Source organism: Polyodon spathula, chromosome 16, assembly GCF_017654505.1.
Source record: "Polyodon spathula isolate WHYD16114869_AA chromosome 16, ASM1765450v1, whole genome shotgun sequence".
In the NCBI taxonomy this organism is placed as follows: Eukaryota; Metazoa; Chordata; class Actinopteri; order Acipenseriformes; family Polyodontidae; genus Polyodon; species Polyodon spathula.
Window position 1 is genome coordinate 5254505 of NC_054549.1, and position 18755 is coordinate 5273259.

Here is an 18755-nt window from a genome sequence, read left to right on the forward strand (position 1 = left end):
ATGTACTTTATGCGTAAATGTTTTTTTCATATAACTCTAACCACTCTGACCCTTTTCTGAATTATGTATTTATATATATCGTGCAAAAAGAGTCACACATTCAATACATGGTAACTATGCATAATAACATTGTAATAACCTAATAACATTATAATAATTGTCTTAATTTGCAAATGTAACTTCTTGTGAAGAGCAGTTTTGCACATGTGATCCCTGTTAGAAATCCCAGGTATTTTACTGGTCAGAGCAGCCAATTGGTTTTGCTGGGTCAAGCATGTTATTTTGAATGGAGTCTTTCTTTCCACATTGTCCAGGAAAGAAAAGGATGCGTGGCTCTGGGCGCTGTGAGAGCTGCCCTGAAGGGAGGTTCCAGGAAAGGAACGCGGATGTGGATGACTGTCAATCCTGCTTAGTATGTGAAGACCAAAGTAAGAAGCAAAATGAAAGTGGATTGCGCACTAAATGCATTGCAAAGAATCGCGTCACAAATGCTGACTTGCAATATTTCAAATTCTAACATGCTGTACTTTGTTATTATGACAGATCTGGGGAAAGACAAGTAAATATAAAATGGAGGGCGGGTTATAAACGTTTACCCCTGTATTGTTGCAGTTCTAGCATGCTTTTCCCATGGTTACAGTATGCATTTACAATAGGTTACCCTAATTTGCCATGCTTATTAATATGCTTTACCACAGCTCGCTATTCTTTACAATGCTTACCTAAGCTTTATCATGCTTTCACTATGCTTTAGTGCTATGCTTTTACCGTAGGAAACTTTTATAAGGGAAAGCAAGTGAACAAATCTCAACAAACAGAAAACTATGTTTTCGAAACTAGATTAGTTTAAAAAAATATTCAAATTAGTCATGTGGGTGGGGGCTAGAAGACTGGAAGACACAGTGTTGGTGTACTATATATATATATATATATATATATATATATATATATATATATATATATATATATATAGTGATGACATCATATGATTACAATGTTTGTAAAGGTTAATGTTTTTGTGTTATCTCTTCTTGACATAACCAGTACTGTACAGTTTTTGTTAGATATGTGAAGCTTATTTTTTCTCTTCCCTTGTTAATTAGAATGGAGTATTGAAGTGAAGGCATGCACATCGGTTTCTAATACAAAGTGTAGATGTACTGATGGATTCCGGTGCTCAGGAGAAGAGTGTGAGGAATGCTACTGTGATGTAGGCAGTGGCCAGGAGAACAATGGTAGGTGAAATGTGTCCGTTGTTTTCATGGCTGCTATTAAACAGGAGGCAGGCCATGTCTCGTTAGTTATCTAAAGATACGAAGGGAATGTTTGGTCAAGGAATGTTTTTAAAGCCCATTTCACTGAAGTTTGATTTCAACTAAAAAAATAAAAATAAAAAAAGGCCCCCAAAAATTGCCTGTGTAAATCTTTTAACCTGCCAAGTGCCAAAGCCAATGGCAAAGCGTCTTTTTCAGCTGTCGACCAATCACTGACGGTCAGGCGAGCTGTTGATAGTTTCCAGGAAGTACCTGTAATTTCAAGCATCTCTACACATAAATGGATTCATTTTTCTGAGCTCTTTCTGCAGTGCCATGCTTGCAATTTAATAATGTCTTTTTCTTTTTATAATGAACAGCATGTCAGCCCTGTCCAGATGGATATTATACAGACCAACTGAACATGAAATGTAAAAAATGGACCAAGTAAGTATGGTGTAAAGATTCCTTGAAAGTAGCGTTCCATGTTGATTGAAGTATCATTAACTTGATTTACCTTGGTTGTAAAGATATTTAGCCTAGCAATAAGAAAATCACTATCAATGAAGCAATAGTGCGTGAGCGTGCGTGCGTGTGTGTGTGTGTATGTGTGTGTGTCTGTGTGCATGTGCTTGAACGTGCGTGCGTGCATGTGTGTGTGTGTGTGTACATGTGCGTGAGCGTGTGTGTGTGTGCATGTGCGTGAGCGTGGGTGCATGCGTGCGTGCATGTGTGTGTTGTGGGGAAGGGTCTGGAGTGCAGCAGGGTTTGGCCATGCTGGGGTATCCTTTTGTCTCAAGGTCTAGGATTACCCTGATAAAGGCATTAGCTGAAACATTTTGGCAGCTTCATTTAATGGATTGTTTCTCAATGCAGCTGTTCAGAACTTGGGGTGAAAACAAATGGGACCAGAACTAGTGATGTGGTCTGCCATGAGGCTTCTCGTACCATTATACCAGCGAGAACTGCCTCAACAACCAGGGCTACAGCCCCAGCAGTGACTACAGTAGCAGGATTCTCCATTGATACTATTGTCACAAGAGTAACCACTACACATATACCTCCAGGTGAATCAAATGTTCCGTTTGGTGAGTGTTCTGTTTTTGAAATTCTGTTTGAAGCTCAATTGAAAGTTTTTTTGGGGGGTGTGGTTTACATCAAAAATATATTACAATGATAATAAACTTTATAATTTACATTTATGTCAGAGGGCCAATGCTTGGGTATATACAAAAATATACTTTAGTTTAGGAAATAAGTGGCTATACATTCTTACAACTTATTACAGGGAAAAACATATTTGAAACGTGTCGTGCCATTCAGTGTTATTACAAATAATTATAATCTATAACTACTAATTGCATAGTTAATATAAAGAATCGTGTACACCCAGCTGTACATAAAAAGGCTGTAATTCTGTTTTGTATTTCGATTTTGCTGTTGGTTAATACAGCTGTTGGTATTTGTGTTCATACTGCCCTGTTTTCTCCACAGTGGGTTTAGTTATAGTCGGCATGTTTCTGGTGCTTGCCCCAGTTGTTGCATTTTCCAGACTGGTCAGGCCTTGCATTATCAATAGGAATAAACCTGTGACAAAGACTGCACGAGGTAAGTGAATCTTAGCTGTTATTCTCTGTCCTGTTTAACACATTGAAGATTGTTTATTAATGATGTTGCTATGCTCAGTATGTGCGTGTGTTCTTTCTGAGTGGTTCTGCAATACTGAGTTATCAGGGCTAATTTTCAAAACCCTTTTCTCGAAACAGTAAATTACTAATTTTTTTTTAAAATTACGCAGCTAGAATTGAACACTGAAAAATATTCTATAAATCTTCCTTTGAGCTTGTCTGGAGCTTCCCACAGTAAGTGCCGGGACTTTTTCAACTCTGGGAACCTGTTCTACATAAAAATTGATAGGGGGAGTAAGAGGGGCTGGCCGAGCTGCAAGGTCAACTTGTCAAATGTTAAAAATGACAAAATACAGACTCTGTTTTCTTATTTGTTACAGACAACAGCTGCCGGATCCCAATTCAGGAGGAAGATGAGAAAAGCAATTCTACAATAGTTAAAAACTAATCTGCGGAAAAATAAGACGTCTGGGTTTTTTTTGTTTTGTTTTGTTTTGTTTTGTTTTGAAACCAAATGTTTAACCTCAGGCTTGCAGTCAAACTTTAACATGTGCATTTTGCTATCGCAAAAAAAAAAAAAAAAAAAAAAAAAAAATAATAATTTACATTTGTAATACAAATATTAAATTATTGTATCTTGCCAAATTTGTGATAGACACAACTTGGAAACAGTATATGAATTTGCTCATATGAAACTCCTTAAGTAGGCCTCTATAAAACAGTATATATAATGGCTGCAGACTCAACTTTGAGCAAGACTCTTCCTCTGGCTTTATGACCTATATCCCTTGTTTTAAAGGCATTTATGGACTTTGTCTAGGTCCCCTGGGATTACGTTATCTGATTAACACTGTGAATTATGAGGATTTTGGCAATTCCAGACACAGGTCCAATCCACATGCTGCTGCTTCCTATATTTGCACCTCATTCCAGGGGCTAGCTTGCATCCTAAAACACAGTGAATGACTAGGTGCCAGGAAGTGGATTTGTTTATCTACAGCGATGTACAGAAGTGTGTATATCCTGAATTAAAGTCTATAACAAATCTAAATGATTTAAATCAGACAAGAAGATGTATTTCCAAACCTCTTTGAACTGCATGAACGGAGATCACGCACAACTCTGTGTTGGTGCGTGTAGAGATTCTGTTCTGTGAATAGTGTGCAATATGTTTACTGTTCAAGGCCATTTATGTTATGTCCTGTGTAGAGCACATTTATACTGTACTATCAGCGTTTCTAATCAATGCTAAGGGAAACTAATTGCATAGCACAGAAACAGGTACAGATTTATAAGGTAAAATTGTAAGAAAAGAAGTCAAGTATACAAACCCCTGAACCACATGGTCATTTCTAAATGGGTACACTGAAGACTGTACAAGCCAAAACTTTTGTAGAGTTGACTTAGTTTCTCGTACTTTTACCTGAAAGCCCTGTATCTGCAGGCTTGTTCTTTCCAGCAAGGGAATCCAACAATGTGAATGAGGGGCATCTTGAATAAGCAACCACACAGCCCTATAGTGAAAGCGTAGTTCAGTTTTCACTGTAAAAAGACAAGGAATACATGCATTTGTATTATTAGCCAGCAATGCATAACTTCAAGCACCGATAACACATTTATTAAGTGTCTCTAAGTACACTCTAATCGCATTGTAAGTGTAAATACAGAACCACATGTGTAAATATAGTCCAATTATAAAAGCAACTGTCAACATCTTACATTGTGTAATTATAGATGATGTTGCTTTGTAACTATGGAGCCCTATGTGTAATTACTGGATTTAAAGTATAATTACTGTGAAGTTCCAGACTCTTAAAGGAACTAGTATTACTTAAAGGCATTTTGTAAAAAAAAAAAAAAAAAAAGGTGAGGATTTTATTTTTCAGTCAGGTTTTAAAAAGAAATGTGTTATTATTTACTGGTATTGCTAAAATCGTATTACTTATGACTTATTTCTAAAGTTGTATTGCTCACATTTGTGGAGCATTTTCGCAGTGTAATGTTCTATATTACAATCTTTTTTTCAGATGCATCTATATACTGTATTAGAATGCTTTCAGTTGGGGCGTTTTTAGTATGGGGTTGTCACTTCCACACACCTCACTCAAAAATGTTGAACCCCACAGTAATATAATGTCTATATATGTTACCTTTTAAGTATTTATAAATCATGCATCAAATAAATAAATATATACAACATAATTCTAATTTATGCCAAGCTTCTGTAAACTGTTTATGAACTATTTAGAACTACCAGGAGTGTAGGGAAATTGTGTTTAGAGTTTATTTCCCAGCGTCTCATTGGCTTATACCCATTAACTTTCAATAGATGACCAGGAAATAAAAAGTACCGGCATAAGTGCCTTTTCAGATGGACAGACATCCTTGAGCCATCTAATGTTCTTGTTTTAAACCAAAAAACTTGTTTCTGTCTTTTTTTTTTTTTTGTAACAGTTGCCCATTTTCTAAGTGCAATGAGACCCTCTGGTGTGGGCTGTATGGGGAAATACCGGACCTTTCAGGCGCTTTAAGGGCAATAGTGCCACCCTGACGGGTCTTATTGCTTACATATATGATATAGAATATGTTAACACAGCTGTAAAATGTTGCTTGCACAGACACCTTTGTACTGAATGTTTTAAAACTTATTTAAATTGCTTCTGTTCACAGTTTCTATGCATCCCATTAAGGTAGTTTTATTGGCTTCCTCCCAAATTGAAACCTAGAATATTATAATAAATATCAAACTAAAATAAAAAATAATTCTAGTACATTTTCATAGCTTACTTCTTAGTTTTTTGGTTTTTTTTAGGTTTTTTTGTTTTCCAGGAAGCTGTTTATTCAAACTACACAAGCGCTTTGTATTGGTTTAGAGATAAGATTCACAGAAAGCTACAGCACAATTTGAATGAAAAAAAAAAAAAAAAACATTATCAGCAATTCGATCTTATTGTATTTATAATAACGTTGTATGTATGTAATAGTATCCTGATGGCACCCGTGCAGTATGAAAAGATTATTAAAACCTCTACTTGCTGTGATACTCATGGATACTGCACAACACATTGATTTTACATTACTGCAAACAGTGCCAGTTGTATTGGACCTCTCTCACAGTCTACATTGTTGTCTACAGTACTGACTCATTCGTTTGATTCAGGCATGTTTCCCTTGTTTTACATAGGTTTGTTAGCAGTAAGTTCCCCTGGGCTCTTCATACATAACTTGACATTTATGAGTCATAGCTTAGTTCCATAAACTTTCCACTGGTGTTTCAACCACTCATTGTTCATCCATTACAAAATGTCAAATCATATTCTGTTCACTTCTTCTATCTTTAGCAGTCAAAAAGAGATATAAAAATGATTCACTGTACAATAAATCAATCAGCCACTATCACAATTACAGATTTGCTAACTTACCTGTATTCAGATGTTATCCCGTGCATAGAGCACATTTAAAAGCGATGACATTTTTATGATTTCTAATAAGTTGAGGGAACACAAAGCCACTCTGTGACTTGGAACTTGGTTTGAGGAGACAAGGTTTCAAGCCTCTGCATGTCACAGCAGGGGAGCCTTGGGGTTTGCTACTGCCTCATATAGGTCTCCCTGTTGTCTCCTGGAACCAGGTTTCAAGCCACTGTTCCTGAAAAAATGGCTTTGTGTTCCCTCAGCTTTAGACTTAGGCATGAAACACAGCAGAAAGTAACCTTTCTCTCAGGAGCAGGGATCTTTACAAAAAGCTTTAGTAGAAGAAATATGACTTTGCTGTTCTTGCACACCAAACTACAAGAGATGATATCCCTTTTACAATTACCCAATTCACAATGTACTGACTTAGAAAAAAAAGACTTTGTTTTAAAAGAGGAAAACCATCAACCCATACAAAACGTGTCTGATTCCGTGTGATTTTAACCTTTTATCCCCCAGCTACAGTGGAAATGGATGGAAATCCCTTTTTATGTTTGGGTTGAAATATAACTGCTATGGAAATGAACGCACCGACATTGTTTTGCTATATATTTTAATAACTGGTATTGATTGACATCATTCTCAACCAACAAAGTACTAACCCTTTATTTCTAATTATAACTGATGGTTTGAAAACATGTTTTTAATTATGTGTTCAATAGCAGGGTGGCACGGTGGCACGGTGGCACGGTGGGTAGCAATGCTACCTCACAGCACCATGGTCCTGGGTTTTCTCCAAGTATTCTGGTTAGATCCCACAGTCCAAAGACATGCTGTTTAGTTTACTCTAAATTGCCCTGAGTGTGTGTGTGGTGCCCTGTGTCCAGGGTGTGGTCCCACCTTGTGCCCTGTGTCTGCCAGATTAGGCTCCAGCTCACCACAACCTTGTAAAGGATTAAGCAGTTAATGATGATGGATGGATGTTCAATAGCATAGAGTTCATTTAGGTGAGAAAAAAAACTATAAAGGGTGACAATTTATTATATTTAGAGCCTGATTTACAAAGTTTTGCTTTAAAATATCAATGCTTTTTACGCCATTTTCTGAAAGAACACTTTCCAAAGTTTCCTGTTGCTTTTGCCATGGTTTATTATGCACATCTCATTTTACCATGTTTGCCACGTTTGTTTTAATGTTTCACCATACCTCTACGTGATTTGCAATGCTTACCAATGCTTTTCCATGCTTTCACCATGCTGTATTACACTTTGATAGGCTTTTTAACTATAGTACACTTTTATAAAGGAAAGAGAGTATTTACAAAGCTGCAAAGCCATTAATTACACAATGCAATGTACTCAAATAAAGCTGTTAATCATATAAAACTAATAACAAGCAACTCATCTGTTTAATTGAAGGATTTCAAGGTCTGCCTACAACGGTTGCTATTGTTAGCCTACATCAATATTTGACAAATTGCATTTTGGGAAACACGCAATCAGTAAAGTTACTAAAACTGAAATAAACAGATCAGGCATTTCATTTCCAGTAGGTGCTTCACATGCTAAGAATATGATGATAAATGTAATGAAATCCCTAGTTCTATCCTCAGCGTTGACGGATGCATACATGTTTTTTTTAGTTTTTTGTGCAATCAGATGTTTCCAGTTAACGGCTCATTCACTTTCTCACTTGCGTTTAAGTAGAAGTATACACATTAGAAAGTGTGTCAATATTAATGAATTGTGATTTCCACTCTCTCTTTCCCCACCTTCGCATGCAACCCTCTTTAAAGATCTAAGGCTAACGAGTGACTCATTGTCTTCAACTGTGAATTCCAGACGCGCGTGATGGTTTATTATTTCAGTTTAAATGGGTGTATCTAATATAATAATGTCATAAATCTTACTTGTCTTGCATGTCTATTGTCTACACAGGTCTTAAATGTACTATTTTGAAATGAACACATGATGTTTCAAATATGGATTTTCATTTTGATCTTGTTCTAAAATAAGTTGAAGAAAGTTCTCTGTTTGCCTTGCCTTTCTGTTACACTTTCACTTTCTAGATCATTTCACTCGGCATTGTCTTCAGGGTCAAACATCTTACTGGCTGCAAAGATTGTCAGTCATTAAGGGAAGCAGCTGGCTGGTTAATGACGCTGAAGGGGTGGTGACAATTTCACTCTCAGGGTAAAAATGACCATGGAAGTGCGAACAGAGGTTTCTATAAGGTGGTGTGATAAAGTAACACATTTGATAGCTATATAGTGCATGGGTGTGCATGTCGTCATGGAAAATGCACAGTATGTCATTATTTATATATCGACAATCACTTTAAAGGAAGTGTGACGGGGAAGATGACTCTTAAGAATGTAAAAACCTGAACTGCCGGAGCAAATTGTTTAAATACAAGTCGTTCACAGAATATGTTGAAGTTCTGTCTCATTCCCTCATTCCCGTTGTCTCCTCAACAGCTCCACTTCAGGGGCTCAGTGGAGCAGCCTGGGTTAACCTGGGGCTGATAAGATCCAGGGCCACACCAATTCATTACTAACTCAGTAGTTTAAATTAGATTTTTTTCACTCAAAATGTTAAGTTTCAACCGTTTTGGGGTTATTTGTTTTAGCTCTGGATCAGCACTTGATGTCATATTGGCTTGTGGTGGACCTGGTTCTTTTTTATCCATTATACACAGTATTACAGTCAAGATAATGCAATGCAGTATGAAACCAGCAGGTGGCGACAGAACATAGAGCATGCATAAAGATACAGTTGGAATTTTTGTTATTTTTATTTCCACTTTTGTAATTTCTGTTTCTGAAAAGCAGATGTAAGAATGACAATGTCGGTGGTTGTCATGGGAAGAATTTTAATATGTTTATTGTAAAAAAAAATTAACAGATAAACAATGCAACAGAACAGACAATAAGCAGCGAATACTGTGCCATTTCTCTTTGCATCTTGCACAAATTCAGTAAGTGCACTTCAGGAGTTAGAGATTTCTATCTCTTTTACCTGAATCTGTTGCGTAAATGTCATAAGTAAAAATGAGCATGCTCATTAGCAACAGTTTGTAGAACAGGGTCTTTTCTTACATTGTATTGCCCTTGAATTTAGAGAAAAGGAAAGGGGGAAACTATGAAGTTCAGTATGAAAAAAAAACGTTTTTAAAGATCCAGGCTGTGGTCTTGGTTGTGACTACAGTGTGTTTTCCATACCTGCCCAACAAAATACTAACCACACAATCTAATTCCCTTCCCAGGCTGTGTTACCCTCATTGGATAAGAATGCGACTGCTTTGGATTCTTAGAGACATCACTGTGGAATTCAAGGGAGCCATGAAACTTTGATAAGTGTGCTACTCACGGCTGTTCAAGCAATATGGCACTACTGTTGCGAACATATTAAATAGTTATGTGAAGAAAAACAAAGGTTAATAATTGAAGCCACTTCAGTTTACAGAATGACATTACATAAGTCCGATGCTGTGCTGTATAGAATTTTAGGGAAGTGGAAATGACTCTGAGAAGGGCTAAACCATGCATATGTTGACATCACAACTGCCATTTTGTAAGCTGTTGGTTCTTCATATGCAACTCTCTTTGCATTGCTTCCATGACTCCAGTCTGGGATAAGCTGGTTTGAGGTTCCTGAAAACACACAAGGGACAAGAACGTTTTCTGAACGGAAGTAGACAGATGATTTAGCAAACTGTCTTTTTCCATTTTTGCCTGCCTTCCTTTTAAAAAAAAAAAAAAGTTATTGTAGAAATGACAAGTGCAGCCAAGTTCCAATAAGTGTGGCTCACTGTGCACTCCAAAGGAAAACCACAGTGCAACCCAGACCAAACAGAGCATCACCCAATACATTCCCATGTAACGTGGGTGTGTGCAACTGAACAAACTTTCCTGTACACTGAGGGAGGGCAGTTCCGCTATTCTCCCCACCTCCTCATGCAAATTACCAGGCAAATCAGACAGTGACTAACCCAGGATAGCTGGAAACATCATCGCTGTCACCGTTGTCATCTTTGTTTACACAACAAATGTTGAGAGATTTAGCCAGGAATAAATTGTTCATGTTCAATGCTGCTGAGTGATTATTATTATTATTATTATTATTATTATTATTATTATTATTATTATTATTATTATTATTATTACCAGTTTTCATTTTGGAATCTATTCTGCATTCATTCAAATCCAACGGCAGAGCGATCAGGCAAATCACAAAGCTCACATTAATTACACTGCATTGCTTAGCAGATGCAGACCTTAATCTAAAAAAGGCAATTCTCAGAATCCAGCAGTTTAATTTACAGTAGCTTTATGAGTTCTTGTCCATACATTGAATTTGTTATATAATCAGCTTCACAATCCCTATTTGTGGAATAACTACAGTTGGCTTCTTTGGATTTTCATGGTGTCTCCTGTCCTTTGTACTGGTATATACAATCCTGCTCTGCATCTGAATATCACACAAGAAAGAAATGTAATTCTTGTAGCATGCTCTCCATCATCTCGTACAATATCTACAATATATCGTAGTGTTGAAGAGAAACCATCAATGGGGCTAGAGCTCGGCTTCTATCTAACTTTTTTTTTACGCTCTCATTCTTATGAGAAAAAAGCACAACATTTCTGCCAGTGAACAGAAGTGTGATGCAATTCTACTCAAATAACCCATATCAGTATGTTATTTAAGTTGAATGAAGTGCTCCACCCAGGCCAGTCTGCCTGCTTGGTCTGTTTTAAATTTTTTGAGTTGCAGCACATTTAAAATCAGCTTAAAGACTAATAAAGGGCTTCCAGAAAATACAACGTTACACTTGCCCATGTGTTGCTGCAACTGTTTATATAGAGTTTTCGAATGACGTTTCAAGCCACGTGATCCTTATTGTGTGTCTCGAGCTGATGGGCAGACAAGCCGTATCTTTGTTTCATTTAAAGAGGTCTCAGACCTTAAAAATAGTTTAGTTTGCTTTTATGAAAAAATAGTGAACACTTGTGTAGTCATTGGCTGTTACAATAGGCACGGACGAGACACCGTTTTATGACGTCATGGAAAACGATCTATAGCTTTCCTGTCATTTTCCTTTTCATTGTCTGCTCTAGTGCACTGATATAAGGATTATTGCCCACACTGTCAAACAAACACAACAATAACAAAACAGGTTATTATTCTTTTTTTTTTTTTTTTTTTTTGTAACATATTTCAAACTCCAGTGCACTAGAGCAGACCTTTTGAAAAGAGCTTTAAACAAACTTTAAAGTTATAAGTGTAAAAAGTTGTCAGGATGTTAACAATGAAAATAATTATATATATATATATATATATATATATATATATATATATATATATATATATATATATATATATATATATATACACACACTCCCCTTTATCAAGATTGTTATCATTCTGGCTGATCTATATCTGTCTTTAGCATGCTTTACCCGGCTGTGATCATTGAACAGACTTCCATTAAAATCACGTGACAATGTCCTTTCAACTCTCTTAGCCTTTTCAAAGATATTGCCGGTATTACAGAATATATGTTCCCCCAGGAACGAATATTCACTCCCATTAGAAACCAGTATTTGGAAATATTTGTACCCCCTTATTTATTTGTAACACGGTCATCTTTCTTTGCATATAAATTGATAGCCATGCATTTTCAACCAAACCCTTAATTTTAAAACAACTTTCCCTAAACCTAACCCATCCAGTCCTCTTTGACAGGTCTAATCTCTCGTAATTTACAATAAATGCTTGTTGGTTAGAACAGCTATGTGTTCACAGTTTAGCCAGCTCATGGGATGGGTATAGATTTCCAATGGACAAGGCCATGGGCCAAAATGTATATTTCGTTCCTTCATAGGCATGGCTTAGTCGAATGCAATAAAGTAAGTACCCAATGGCCTCTGAGCTAGTGGCTCGTTGTGATAGTAATCTTATCTGTAATGTCATCTCTGACGTGTGGTGCTTGAGAACTCATGTCTCTGTGGTTTGCTCTGCCTAGAAGCTGGATAAACACGGAGATGATTTCAGCTTGTGTGTTTGCTAATCTAATTTTTACCCAGTTTGATTTATTTGATGAATTGCTATTGACTAGCATCAGAGCTGCTTGTGTTTTAAAGCAACACTAGATGATAGCGCTTTATGTTATACGCCAAATTCTCAACATATTGGGTTAAAATGTTGGGAACTTGCAGTGATACCAAATCAGTTAATGATTTGAAGTTGCCATTGCAATCTTACAGTTACACACCCCCTCACCCCCTGGAACAGAGCAAGTGCCAGCAGTGAGCTTTCAGAACAGCAAATCAGAATCAAATTCTGCTGAGGCAAATGCTATGAGGTTGAATCAGAGGTAACACTTTACTTTAAATGTCTCTAATTACATTGTATTTACATAGTAGTTACTTAGTAAATACATGTGCACTTAATAATTACAATGTTGTTATGCATAGTTACAATGCACTTAATGTGTAAATTTTTTTGCATGATATATGTAAGAACACTTACATCAGAAAAGGGTTAAGGTTTTATATATATATATATATATATATATATATATATATATATATATATATATATATATATATATAAATATACACATTAAGAACATTGTAATTATGCATAACAACATTGTAATTATGTGTAAGCACAGATGTATTCACTAAGTAACTACTATAGACACTGTAATTAGAGACACTTAATGTAAAATGTTACTGAATCAGGTTTATGTAGCTGAAAGTGCATACATTGCTATGATCAAAAGGAATAAAAAAATACAAAATACAAAAAATCATGCTTACTGTAAGGCTGATATCTCTAGGTAATTCCTTTACTGATGCTGGGATACACAACAGGTATTGATATACCTTTGGTATTGGAGTCATTCCAGAGATCCTCCAACACAGGCACCATGCATATCCTGCCCCTTTGGCATGACTTTTTTCCCCACCCACAGAAGCATCAGCATTGTTGTTGAAGCTGACACCCTGGGATCCTTCAAGAAGCTGCTTGATGAGATTCTGGGATCAATAAGCTACTGACAACCAAACGAGCAAGATGGGCTGAATGGCCTCCTCTCGTTTGTAAACTTTCTTATGTTCTTTTGTTCTTATGTTCTCATTCTTCACAATGTACAAACCAGTAGGAGGAAGTCGCTAAGGGGAACAATAGACACATTGCTTTTGATGTTCTGTAGCTATAGCAGAGCTTACTGCTACATGTAAAATTGAACATGATGGATGTTGGGGCTGTGAGATAACAAAATGTAAAAATATTACATAGAAGTACTGTGGTATTTTCGAATGGCTCAGGATGCAAATATAGCCTTCATTCATCCATGGATTACACACACACACACACACACACACATATATATATATATATATATAGAGAGAGAGAGAGAGAGAGAGAGAGAGAGAGAGAGAGAGAGAGAGAGAGAGAGAGAGAGAGAGAGAGAGAGAGAGAGAGAGATAATATCAGTACAAGGCTGTCTGTTTAACATATTGTATTTCTTATACAGTTTACAGTAGCTTTAATACAGAAGGTCACTTGTTGGAATTCACAGTGAAAGGTAACTGCTTCTCCACGTGTACCGCAATATTACATACAGAAACCAGTCAGTTAATGCTTTGTGAATAGCGCTCACAGTTTTGTGCGTACAGCCCACAGAAATTCCTGCTAGCAAAGTTTATGAGAAACTCACACAAGCTACAGCACAGCTGCAGACGTCACAGGGGAATCTATAAAGCCTCAAACACCACAGAGCAAGTCACACATCGCTAGTGACCGACAAAACAGTAACCATGCGGATAACTCAGCCGCTCCTATCCACAGTGTGTGTGCTTCTCCTGTCTGGGATGTGTATCTTTGGAGAGGGCTTTTCAAACAGTGCTGCTATCAAGGGCACACCAGAGCCCTGCTGTGATGGGTGCCCCCCTGGTAAGAAGCTTTTGTGATGAACATTACTGACAGTCATTAACTAGGCATGTTGTTGTTGGTGCGTTGCGCTGGAATCTGAAATATAGGCATATGCAATGCACGATATGTAAAATAAGATTTAGAGTAAGGTTCTCTAGAAAAGTCGTATTTTTTTTGGCATTTCCTTCTTTTTTTTTACTTTGTATATTTTCATTGATCCTGATTTTTTCATTTCAGTTGTAGAAATTTGAAAAGAGTTTCTGTGAACTCTATGCAGTTCGTGATGTTGCCCTGGCAAAACGTTTGAATCTTGAAATGCTGGAATTGTCACACGGCTAACTTGTCTTCTTTTCAGGAACTTACAAGACAGGCACCAGCAATCTGTGCACTAATTGTTCGCTGGGCACATTTTCTTCAGAGTGGAACGCTGACAAGTGTAAGCCATGCCAATGCAAGGAAGGTAAGTACGTACACTACACTGGTACAAAGAGAGTGTTATATCAGCATAGGTGCAGAAAGACCGGCCACACTCTTTACCTGGTACAGAAAGACTGGCCACGCTGTTTACCTGCTACAGAAAGACTGTCCACACTCGTTACCTGGTACAGAAAGCTGGCCATGCTCTTTACCTGGTACAGAAAGACTGGCCACGCTCTTTACCTGGTACAGAAAGACTGGCCACGCTCTTTACCTGGTACAGAAAGACTGGCCACGCTCTTTACCTGGTACAGAAAGACTGGCCACGCTCTTTACCTGATACAGAAAGACTGCCCACACTCTTTACCTGGTACAGAAAGACGGGCCAATGTAAAGCCACATTCTTTTGATTAGGGTACGGGTTAGGGTTAAGCTGAAATCTTAAACTCAGTATTCACATTCATGATTTTTTGTTCTTGTGATGTGTTATTACCCTATCCCTAACTCTTTTCTGATACAATTGTATAGTTGCATGTATTGTGGTAACAATGGGCTTAAAGATTGTATTTTCATAAAGATACAATACTCTTTTTTTTTGTTAGATAATTATCTGCAGTGCAATGCTACCAGCGAGGAATGCCACTGTAAAACTGGCTATGTCTACAAGAATCCTGAACATAGTCGCTGTATACCAATGGAGAATTGCAAGAGAGGGACTGAACTTAAAAGATTAGGTAAGAACTCAAAGTCTTATTTGAAAGCTAAGCAGAACTATACTTGTAAAAACTCCATCGAAAAGGGAGAATTTGCTCAAAGCCCACCTCTTATTGTACCACAGCTATTGAAAAACTGGCAGATATAGAGTGGTTATATTTTTAAAGGTTGTTGAAAGTTTGTTGAGCAAGAGAAGTTGTCCTTTTCTACTGAAACAGGTGCAGCTTGATTTCACCTTGTCAAAAGCAGAGCTATTTGCAATGGCTGTTGCAGTATATACTGTGTTATGGCACAAGTGCTATTGAGTTATAGTCTTTTACATTTTCAGGCACTATCACCTATACATATAGATGTGAACAGTGTATGAACAATACCTTTTCGGACACAGAAGCAGGCACCTGCAAGCCATGGACTGAGTAAGTACTATATCTTCAATTTGAATTGGCCTCCTAACCTTTACAAAAGTTGCAAAACATGCTAAGTGAAGTTGTAAAATCAATTTTCTCAAAGCAATATTATCGCTGTTATCTCTTTTCTTCTATGAGATACAGTTATTTGCATCTGTTTTTCTACTTAAATTTAGAATATGCAGGTTCTTCAACGAGGAGTACTAATTTAATTGACTTGCTGAATAATATCTTAACATTGACATGAATACAAGCAACTGTCCCGTGGCATAAGACTGGATTTCAGAATTACAAATGACAATCGTCTTCCCCATCTATATTGCTTAGTTCTGCAAAATGTGCACATGAGCATTTAATACAAAACCTCAGAGTCTTGCAAAATTGAGAACAAAGTCCAAGTATATCTGTTTTCTGTAGCTCAGTGTCAGTGTTTTTCTTACAGTGGCATCAAATAGGTACAAAACAAACTGATCTACTTGTCATTGTTTTACATAGCTCATGGTAAAATGAATAATTTATAACACTTTACAGTGTGTCTCTAATCACTATGTATTTACATAGTAGTCAATTAGTAAACACATGTGTACTTACACATAATTACAAAGTTATTATGCATAGTTATTACTAATGTGTACGTAAGTACACAATTGTATCAGAAAAGTATGTATGTTTACTTCACATAAATGCATAATTATATCTGAATTACTGACACTTATTGTGTGTGTAATCAATATTAACGGTGGGCTGTGGAAACATATAACATTCTTAGGTGTATCCATTCTGAAACGGCAGTAGAGAGTTTCATTGGTTTAAATGTGATCTCTGAATATTTATGGTTTTCTGTCTGTAAGTTGTCAGGCTTTGGGTCTGATTACAGTCACCCCTGGTAACCATACCCACAATGCAAAGTGCGGATGTGAGAACGGTAAGAATAACATTTTCTATGGTTCCTCTTTTAAAAGTGATCTTTAAATTAGATGAACAGTCCATTAAGATATTTAGTAGCCAAGTTGTGATTTGAACAAGTCCTGTAGATGTTTGTATTTTCCATTGTAATACAGGTGTATTCTGAGAGAAACATTGTACAATGCTGAAAAATGCCAATGAGTAACGTCTGCTTCTTTCTTGTTTTATTTCCGAAGATACCAGATACCAAACCATTACTGTGGTGGCTGCATTGATTTTATTTTTTTTCTCCATGATACTTCTTTTTGTGAGTCTCTTGATATGGAAGGCTCAATGTAAGAGCTGGACAATGACGACTATTGCAGGTAAGTTTTCACTTACTAATTATGTACCTACAAACTTGCACCATGGACCAAGACAGGCCTGGGGTTATACTATTGGAATTGGATCATTTGTAATTATATTATGTTATTATTTTATAATAACATAATATAATTACATTATAATTATGTATTACATATACAATGCATGTCATTGCAATTGTAATTGAATTCAGGATCAATTGCAGTTCAATTAAACATTTATTTAGCTTACTTTTTCTTCAAAATTTTAGAATTTGGTAAACATGTAATTGTAAATCATAATTATAATTGACCCCAGGTCTGGGTCAACTTTCCAAACATGTAATCAACCTGGTATATGGGCACTTCTCTAGGTGTGGTTTAATTGCTCTGGAATTACCTCTGTGTATTAATTACTCACACCTTCCATTAATTACCTGCTAGTGGTGAGGTGCGTCTGAGAAATTTAACATGATTTCTACCTACCAGAAATAGTACATTCAACATAACAATAATCATGTGGTCATGTGAAACATTTACTGAACAGAGAGGAAACAGAAAACATACTAGAATGATTCTTATCGTTTAATTCCAGATAACAGCTTCATCAAGCTCCTTTTTGATCTTTCGCCAAGGCAGCGTTGTAGTAACTTTATGAATGACATGCAGTTAACACCTCTTAATCCTGGTACCTAATTAACTTGAAATTAAGACTGCCTTTTAAAGCAGCTCTAAATGAATTGTCTGCTCCTTTGCTGTTTTGTTAATTACTCCAATGCACTTATTTCTATGATGTGCTGCAGAGTGTAATGTTCTCTTATGTATAAGGTGGGTGTGTAACAGGCAGAGGCTGGGTGCAAACCGACAACCCAGCGCACCACAAGCGAACGTCTCAACCACAGTGCGAAAGAGCCGGGCTCCTCTGCAGTCTTGAATTTATCTCAAGAGTCATCTCATCTCACCAACAGGATCCATAACCACAGTGCTTCACATACAACGCTGCCCGTTACACCTGATACACTTTCTAAGTATCCAAATGTAATGTTTTATGACTTTCATCTTTCAGAAGCAGGTCTCAATCCATTGTTGAAAGAAAGATGCCAACCGGAAGATGCCTGTAGCTGTCAGATATCAAAAGAGGAAAGTGGAGACAAGTCAGTAGAGGATGACAATATAAAAAGCCACATTATCGGTGCATAGGATCCGAGTTAGAAGAGCGGCCGGTGGCAAAAGCATACCTCAGACAAGGAGTGAAGTTTTGATTGGTCTTCAGAAACCTCAGCAGCCTCAGTATGGTATCAGAGGAAAATGAACTTCCAATTGGCTTTTAAAACAATTTGTAAGAACAAAATCTCCGGTTGGACGAACAACTTTACCAATATTTACAAATAATCACCCTTAGTAAGCTATGACCTGCAGAGCATTGCTGTTATCTTAAAGGAAATGTGTTTCCTCTCGGATAAGATGAAACTTCACTAGAAAACCAAGTCCTGTCCACAAAACTTGAACCTACGCAAAGACATATATATATATCTATATATATATAAGAACATATATATATATATATATATATATATATATATATTATATGCTTTTTTTTAATGCTTTTTTAAACCCTCTAGTGCTAACAGAGGAAACAATCAAAGAACCTGAGCTTGCGTACACAAAGTGTTGAATAAGTTCCCTGGGCTCTCACTATATGGCAGCATCAACTAAAGAGTTTGCAAAGAAGTCGA

General features: G+C 36.8%; 1 protein-coding gene and 1 long non-coding RNA gene across 2 annotated transcripts; both read left to right on the forward strand.

Moving 5' to 3' along the window:
• The first annotated feature begins 1109 nt into the window (after positions 1-1109).
• LOC121328414 lies at positions 1110-3398 on the forward strand. Its single transcript, XR_005951683.1, has 5 exons — positions 1110-1235; positions 1634-1700; positions 2130-2341; positions 2748-2861; positions 3262-3398. It is a non-coding gene; the product is annotated as an uncharacterized LOC121328414 (long non-coding RNA).
• A 10711-nt stretch (positions 3399-14109) lies between these two features.
• Positions 14110-18523, forward strand: LOC121329380 (tumor necrosis factor receptor superfamily member 18-like). Its single transcript, XM_041274959.1, has 7 exons — positions 14110-14255; positions 14590-14694; positions 15254-15385; positions 15694-15781; positions 16624-16697; positions 16915-17043; positions 18086-18523. The coding sequence occupies exons 1-7, from the start codon at positions 14120-14122 to the stop codon at positions 18217-18219; spliced, it is 798 nt and encodes a 265-aa protein (XP_041130893.1). The 5' UTR covers positions 14110-14119; the 3' UTR covers positions 18220-18523.
• The last annotated feature ends 232 nt before the right edge of the window (positions 18524-18755 follow it).